The sequence below is a fragment of the Morone saxatilis genome, unplaced genomic scaffold (genome assembly GCF_004916995.1).
Source record: "Morone saxatilis isolate NCDOM2014 unplaced genomic scaffold, NCSU_SB_2.0 Contig7, whole genome shotgun sequence".
Classification (NCBI taxonomy): domain Eukaryota; kingdom Metazoa; phylum Chordata; class Actinopteri; family Moronidae; genus Morone; species Morone saxatilis.
In genome coordinates, this window is record NW_023340246.1 from 7,143,264 (window position 1) to 7,152,044 (window position 8,781).

General features: G+C 40.2%; 1 protein-coding gene across 1 annotated transcript; it reads right to left on the reverse strand.

The window, feature by feature from the left end:
• Window positions 1-9: 9 nt before the first annotated feature.
• LOC118340731 (solute carrier family 23 member 1-like) lies at window positions 10-5,576 on the reverse strand. Its single transcript, XM_035678852.1, has 12 exons — window positions 5,420-5,576; window positions 4,800-4,946; window positions 4,346-4,503; window positions 3,043-3,202; window positions 2,641-2,822; window positions 2,214-2,334; window positions 1,953-2,109; window positions 1,489-1,742; window positions 1,157-1,321; window positions 951-1,059; window positions 691-786; window positions 10-481 (listed from the first exon to the last, which is right to left on the reverse strand). The coding sequence occupies exons 1-12, from the start codon at window positions 5,465-5,467 to the stop codon at window positions 216-218; spliced, it is 1,863 nt and encodes a 620-aa protein (XP_035534745.1). The 5' UTR covers window positions 5,468-5,576; the 3' UTR covers window positions 10-215.
• Window positions 5,577-8,781: the final 3,205 nt, after the last annotated feature.

An 8,781-nucleotide genomic window follows, 5' to 3' on the forward strand; every position in this document is an offset into this window, starting at 1 on the left:
ATGGTTTACACATTTCTTAATTTGATTAGTTAAGAGGAATAACACATGAATGCACATGAGGAAAATCAATTAATGATAGACGGTGTAAAGAACAATATTTCTGTGACCTTTTTTGGATAAGAAACAGCATGTGACCTAAAAAGAGAGGCAGATAAGATTTTTGCTAAATAAGATTTTTATCATTGTATTGTATTACTCCACCTCTAGTTCAGACCTTATAGTTTAAATTCACTAATGATCCCTGTGCCGTTAGGCAGTTGTTCACTCCCTCGGCCCTGCAGCACATTATTGTCTTCAGACCCGTCCTGAGTTCTGTGGCCCTTCCGTGGGCAGAAAGGGACGTAACGAACCCAAGATTGGGTCGAGAGGCGAGAGGTTATGCCAAAGGGGAGGTCATATACCTCTTCAGTTCCCAAGGTGCTGCAAGAGTCCTCTACATGTACTTTGTCCCAGGCTAAGAGGCCACGCTCACGTTTGGTCCCTGAGAAAGTGGTGATAATTAGAAGAGGGCCGTACACCACACCTTTCTTTATAACAACACACATATCGTTAACATTCCCAAAATCTTAAAACATTCCATAATGTTTAGATATTAGAGGAGAAACAAACATGGTGGAAAGAAATTGCATGCCCAAAAGCTACACATGCTACTGCAGTTTGATTCAATTACAGCCTTCCAGTTTTGCTTACCAGGAATTGTGTTATCTAGGAAGAAGCCAAGAAACCCTCCGACAAACATATGAGTGGTCAGCAATATGTTTATCACTTGGTCTACTTCTTTAACACCTAAGTTACACACATAGGAGAAAAGAGAAAAAATACTAGTGCAAAATAGTCAAAACACGTTCAGTTAAGTTTTCTCACAATGAAAACAGAACAGTTTCATGCCAGCTAGCAGTAGTTGAGGTGAAAGCCATTAAAAACTAGTGGCATTTCCTGGTAGGTTATACCTGTTTTGAAGAAATCAGGATTCTTCATTATCCAGTTTGGAATGACGAGTGCAGAAAACATGGAAAAACCAAAAACAAATATATTCCTGGAGGAATTCAGGTCTGTGGACTGTAAAATGAGATCTGTCAGCAAAGTTCTGAATAGCAGCAAAGCTTTCAGGAACAATCTGGCTTAATATCAAATTATGTTTCACGCTGTTGTTTACCTGCAGATTAGAAATGCCCGCTGCAGTTATCACTCCAAACATGATCAGGAACATCCCTCCAAGCACAGGGCTGGGGATGGTTGCAAAAATGGCTCCAATTTTACCCAGCATCCCCATCAAAAGCATGATAACTCCACTCAGAAGAATTACCATTCGGCTACCCACCTGTCACACAAACAGACAGTTGCTTGCCGCCACTTGAAAACAACCAATTTATGAAGTTCAAATAAAAAAGTTAATAATAAAAAATAAAAAAAAACCAATTTATGAAATTATGCACTATAAATGAGTGTTAAGCTGGAGGGACGTTAATATTGTTGCGAGTATCTTACCTTGGTGATACCCAGGGCAGCCACATTCTCACTAAATGAGGTGGTGCCATTGCCTGTGCCAAAAGCCCCTGCCAACAAACAGCCGAACCCTTCAACACCAATGCCCCGGCTGATGGCGTGCTTGGGGGGAGGAGGGGCCCCTGACAGCTTGGCACATGCATGGTAGTCACCCACAGACTCTGCCATGGAGCATATTATTCCAGCCATTATACCAAATACACCTGCCAGGCTGACAGTTGGCATGCCCCACTGACCTGAAACCAGAAATCAAAATGATGATTATTGAAATTTAGACTTATTATCAGCAATATTGTCAATAATGGATTTCACTACACCCACTACACCTCTTGCTATAATATGACTTATGACCGATGTATTAAAGATAAAAAAATAATAATCTAAAAACATTTTATAAAAGACCGACACACAACAAAGTTATGTTGATAGTATTCTAGTGAATTTACCAGGATAAGGAAATGTGAACCAGGGAGCCTCGTTCACTACATTTCCTTTCACATCTGTACGGGCAAGGTGGCCATATTGGGCTGGATCAGATGGTAGGACATCATAGATTGTGAGGAGGTAGCAGACTAACCATGAGATCACAATGCCCAGCAGAATCTAATTAATATCTAACATTAGTATCAGTGTCACTATTTCCAGGAAACCACAAAATACAACAAAAGATGTATCATAAAGGCATACTATTACAGTCTAAAACATACAGGCATTATCTGGAAGATATAGAACTTTGAGATGTGAAGTTTCTTGGCTTTGCTATACGCAGGAACAGGGATTGGTATGAGACGGAGGTACTGAGAGAACAGGATGATCAGCACTGTGGTCCTGTGTGGATGAGAAGAGCTGTCATTAGCGTCATGATGACAAAAGACTGATATCATACTTGAGACCAGTAGTGATGAACACCATCCCGGCTGAAGGAAAATCTGGCTTTTCAAGTCCAGATTTCAAAGAGGCTTTGACTAACATTACCTGGCACAGCTTAGTTTTTAATGTAATTTTAGACTGTGACCTCCTGAGAAGGTAAGTGCTAAATTTGTAGTCCAATACTGCTGGTTCACACAGAATAAAAAATAATTCCCTTCCAACTGGGCAAAGAGACATTCACCATGGCAGCGAGCGGTTACATACATAGCAGAGATACCCCAGTGGCTGCCAAGTTTGACTCCAGCTGAATCGTACAGTGACAGGCCTATGAGAGAGACTGTGGGGGCAATGGTTAAGGGGCCAATGAAGCGCATGAGGAAGCCGATGAGGCCAGAGAAACCAACCAGGATCTGGAGGACAGAGGCTACCATGATAGAGCCCTGCAGCTGTGGACAGGGACACAATAACCGAGATCATTAGCATTAACATCACCACCCTTGCTTTGGCTGAGTGATTAGACTATAACAACAATATTATTGGGTTTTTATGAGTGGAACCACATGAGCTTACTGAATTAATCATGAGTGCCGCAGAAGTGCTGTTTTACGTCTTCGTTGGCTTGCTATTATTGAAAGTTGTGTCTGCACAGTGTTTGTGTTAGCTCACTGTTCTCATGCGGGTCTGCCACACTTCAATGAAGACAGGCGAGGAGGTGTTGACCAGACTGGCGTTTTGGGTCCAAGCCGGGCACTTCCATTCTGGCATGGACAACATGGCCATGGCAGGGGTCAACAAAGCAAATGTACCCCCCTGTAGGATGGGAAGTCTGTAAGTGTGACACAAACAGAAGCAATACCCTGTCAGACAAGAAGAAAAATAATTTACTGAGAAATAAGTCCAAAGCAAAGGACGCCCTATTATTTGTACTGAATCCATTTTTGTTATTAAAGGTTAAATATACAAAATTAATTTGCCACTAGATGTCACACTAGTACACCAGCATCACAGACCACAACAAGGGCTCCATAAAGACTCCATCGACAAAACCAGTAAAAGACGCTTTACCATTAAATCAGCTTGTATTTCTTCCTCTACATGCCACCCTCTCCCCACCACATGAATCTTTCTCCAGATCCACCCCTGGTGAAAAGGGCTACTATGGTTGCCATGTTCGGCCACTCTCCTCAGTTGTACATGGAGGGACTCACATGCACTAACATACATGTGCGGCCTGGCTTTCTAAACAAAGTACAGACAGGCTGGGATAGCAACACAGACAAAGGGAGTGTGGTGTCATTCTATGCTCAGTACAACATTACTGTTACTACCACAAATCTCTTATATAACCTTTATGGTTATCTGAAATTGTATGTCCAATAACATTCACAATAATGGCTGAGGGACGTTCTCCTACAAGGTAACAAGACTAGAGTCGGCCACGCAAGCATCTGTGCAAGGTTGTATTTGCAGTAGGCACAGCAGTGCTTCGAACTAAATGCTAACGCAAGCATGCTAACATTTAGCTGACTGTTTATATGTTCACTGTCTTAAAGTTTACTGTGTCAGCATGGTAGGATCTGTTACTTAGCGCTAAACCCAAAGCTAAGGCTGATGGGAATGTCATCAGTTCTGCAGAACTGCAGGATTATGCAGCTGCAGTGGGTAACTCTTTCCACAGTTTGACCAAACTTTTTCACATTTAAAGACTAGTGTAGTGTGTAGGATTGAGTGGCATCTAGCAGATTGCAACAATTTGAATACAGCGCAGCCTTCCAAGCGTGTAGAAGAAACTATGTGAAAAATGTGGCCTCTCTAGAGCCATTGTTTCGTTTGTCTCCCATGGCGGTTCAATCTGGTGGACTCGACAGAAGAGGACCCACTCAGGTATAACAAAAACAGAATAATTCTTATTTTCAGCTGATAATACACAAATGAAAACATATACCTATGAATATTTCATAATTCTGACCTGACGCCGAAGGTGACCTGCAGCAGGGTGCACAGGCCGGAGACAAAGAAAATGGTGTTAATGAGGTGACTCTGGGTCAGACTGTCGTGCTGCAGACACAGCCCCTCCGCGAGAATGAGAGGGATGGAGATGATCCCACCGAATGCTGTCAGGTAATGCTGTACAGGAGAGGATCAGTGATGAGAATGATGAATTGATGGTATTGATAACACTGCTACAAACACAGAACATGTTAAGAATACTGGTCTATCCAGTATGTCATCTTCTTTCTCTAGGCTGACATAAGGCACAGAGGGCTTGCATTTAGAATCACTGACAGCTACAAATGAAAAGGAATAAAAGTTTCGACATGTCATTTATTGCCCCCAATTACAAAGTGAGTTAAGCAAAGTTCACATTCAGAGATATCGCAGGTTTGAAATAATACTTAAGATGAAAATCAGCTTACACCCACCTGAATGGCCAGAAAAATACAAAGGTACCAGGGGGGAACATCAGTCACACAATAGGTTGGTTTATTTCTGTCTTCCTCTGCTACACAGCTGCTCCCACTTGTCTTTCTCTCCTTTCCTCTGGGCTGATCATTGACTCGTTCATCCATCTGCATCACCATATAAAACCATGCAGATGTAACACAAACTTTTACAAACGTCAATAACTTGTGTCATTCAAAACATTTTGGATTTTTAAATGTAGTGAGACAGATAGACATTTCAGGTAGATAGATGACAGATAGACAGGTTATTGTGTTTCTATCTTGGTTGCAAATGTGGAAATCCTAAAAATAAAATAAGATTTTGTGCTATGCTGGCCCTCCCTCTGCATTAGCTGTGAGAGCTTAGAGAGAATTTCAGCAAAAGTTGCAAAACTTTTAGAAACTTTCAACCTACATTACTCCCACTTTCTCGGAACCTTTGCCCAGGATTAATCAGAACTACAGAACTCCTTACTATTTAACAAGATACAGAAGCAAAAGCAATGTATCTTTCGGCAGCCTGCAATTCTGACTGCTTTTAGAATGAATAAAAATGTCTACATACGGTATATTTTACGTGAATAAGTCATTGTACTTACATTAAATGCAAGATTGTCAAGTCCACCGCTTTCTTTCCCTGAAGCCATTGCAACTACAGTATAAACCAAAAGAACTTTCTTTTGGTTTCGGAAGGCAGAGTTCTTCTAACTGGACTGAAAAATCCAATCCAACCGCACAGAAACAAACAGGAAGACTAAGTGCTCAGGAGTCAAGGAGGAGTAAGTCAACCTCAGTTCAATGGGCAACAATGACTAATTTGGTTGTGAGTTGTAAAAGTGTTTTAGTGGCAACGCAAAGTGATGACACATCATTCCCCTCTTTGTTATTACATTTACAGCTGGTAAGTGTGTATTCAGTGGGGGGGTACAATTCTTATACACTTATAAGTTCTCTTTTAATTAATTATCTTAATTTAATTTCATGCTTTACACCATGAGGTTTTGCTTACAATATCATACCAACATATATATAATATCTTGATGTACCTAGGTTGGTGTCAGCCTAACATGAAACATTAAAAACCACTTATAATCACTCAGTCACTTAGTTACCATTAGGAGGAAGGAGATGATTTTCAAATTTTAAACTTGGAATAGAGTGTTTATATTTCAAGCAATACTGGATGGAACAATGGATTGAAAAATAGGATGGATGGATGGATAGAGCAGGCTTCTTACTTTTTTCATTTACTCACTTCATGTTGAGGGAAAAAACCAGAAGAAAACTCTTAACCAAGGGCCCAGAGAGAACGCTGACAGTTTCAGCTTGATGCTTTGTTTGATCACGGATTTGAATTTAGCACGTACCTCAAACTGTCGCAGTAGGTTGACTGGACAAAATTGGGAAGATGGTTAGATAAAGAGATACAGTGCCTTCAAAGACTGGATGTTTCCCTCACTTAGGGGGAGAGAATGTGGAGAATTGATATGATCTCTCCGTGTCATGCTGATAAATGTGTCGAGGCAGGTGCAGCAACGCATCTTGGGAAATTATCAAGTGAAAACGAACTCCAGCCTCCAGTTTTAGACCAGAGTACCAGAGTGGTGTTTGATGTCAGGCCATAATAACCAAGACTCTCTCGCTCTCCTAAGACTCCTGTCAGTAAAATCCATCAACAGGATGTGCACAATATCTCTCCTATTCTCACTGAGTTGAATTAATGAGACTAGTAGAAACACTATCACAGGATAAAACCAGGTCAAACTGATACAACTTATCTGCCACTGGAGGGACAATCAACAGTAACACAGGCAAGCACTCTGAGATATTTACTATAATAATAATGCTAATATGTGCTGGGTTATTAGCGCGGTTGGACACTTAGAGTAATTTATATTCTTAAGGATGCTCTTTGCACAACAGCAAACTTTAATGTCATTTAAAGTTGCAATGTAGCACATCCATAACTGCCTGTGACATTTTTACAGATAATGCTGCTTTATTATTTTGTGAGTTATTAACCAGGCAGGTTAATTTTTCATGTTTTGAGTTTAGGGAAGCAATTCAGCCAATTTGTGGGAAGATAGTGTGCAAAAAGTGTTATTTGGCTCTGAAACCTTACTCAGCTCTCTGTTCATTAAAACACAGAGGTGTACTCCTTAAGAGTTATTTTGTGTGCCTTTAGGGTGGGAATCATCTATTATGTAACGGCTCCTGCTAATGCAAACTGTACATGAAAATTGTCATAAAACCCACAAGTGACACAGTGCTTATACAACTTTATACTGTGGTGTCCCTGTTTCAGTAGTATGACTTATAAGATTCATGTTTCAAAACTTCACATCATTTTGCACGGTAGTACAGACTAATTGTGACACATTCTGACAGGGAAAGGTAGGATGCAGGGATGTAAACACAGGGGGTTTGAAAGGAGCAAAGAACATTCAGTCAGCAAATGTCACAGTACATAAAGTATTTGTTCATCCAGCAATGAGCCAATGTCTCTCAGTCGAGCCTGGGAGAACAAGTAGTAAAAGGAAGCTCTTTGTTGCAACACATGGAACTGTGGCTGCAGAACATGCTGTATAGACTGTGTATCTTTTCATTATTGTCAAATAATTGGTGCAGCATGTTTCGTAACCTGACCAAAACTTATAAACCTATAAACACATGAACTACGTCCAGTCAAGAATCAGGTCAAACATGTATCATCTCTATAAAGGGTGTGTCCATGTTTATGCTTGTGGTACTCAGCAGGGAGATTCCCATGTTGTTATCTTATCATAGACTTTGTGGTATTTCAATGCCATCCTATCACTTCTCATGTATCTCTGTAGGAATGATAGCAAGCCAGTAGAGACTGACTCTGCCTGAGGAGGATCTGCAAGTGTTATGTCGTGAAAATTCTCCATAATAGCGATGAAGAAATTTGTCTTTGCAATAATTTATTGCAATAGTCCATCAATCATTTGCAAAAGGTCTGCCCAGCATGCTGTATTTCTACATGCAGGCTCATGAGCAGAGCATTTTGTAACCCTCAAACACTAACAGTTGACCTTTAATTGAAATATAGTTGCTCGGTTGCAGAGTTGTTTATTCATAGCTCTAGAGTTAAAGGCCGAGTCTCATACAGCGTCTCTCTCGATAACTGTTGGGAACCGCGGTTTCACACAAAAAAGTGTAACATAAGACAATACTCAGATTCATAAAACAATAAGAGTATACATTTCTATTCCATCAAACATGCATGTGTTTCTTGCTCAAGCTCCTCAAGCTAAGTAAAATCTGATTAATGGGCTGAATGGCTATTACTTGTCTCCAGCAGAGAGCCCAGACCTTTTCAAAGCAAACAAGTGCCAGCACCAATCCATTCAAATGTGAAGTCAGGGTGAGAAAAAAAAACACAACTTTGTTCCCAAGCTGCCATTGATCTTGACACCAGTGTGAGTGTCCTTGCAGAGAGGCAGGCAGTGCTATTGAGTTAAAGAATATTTTTGTAGATTTTTGTTACAAAGACCAACATACTTGCTGAAATGAAAATCAGAATTCAAATCAAATAATGCTTAAAGTTAAAGCTTGTTTTTTTTTTAAAGCTATTTTTCACATTTAAAAACCAGCATGACCAATACACACACACATCTCTGAATTTGTGTATTTGTTCATATTTGGTTGTTTTTGTAAGGGAACACAAATGGAAATTCAGCAGCAGTTAAACGGGATCAGAGATTGAGTCAGCATCACTCATGTGCCTTGAATATTTAGCAATCACTTTGCACAACAAACACAGCAAGTGTGTTTTAAATAAGTAGAACAAGTGTAAAAGATGTCCACTTGGAATTGATGCAAATTATGTGGTCAGACTCAGCAAATAAGGTCCTCAGAAAGTAATGTAAGTGATTTTCTGTAAAACAAATTAAAAGGAATATCTGGGTATGTGGATGTGTTATAAACACTTAAAATA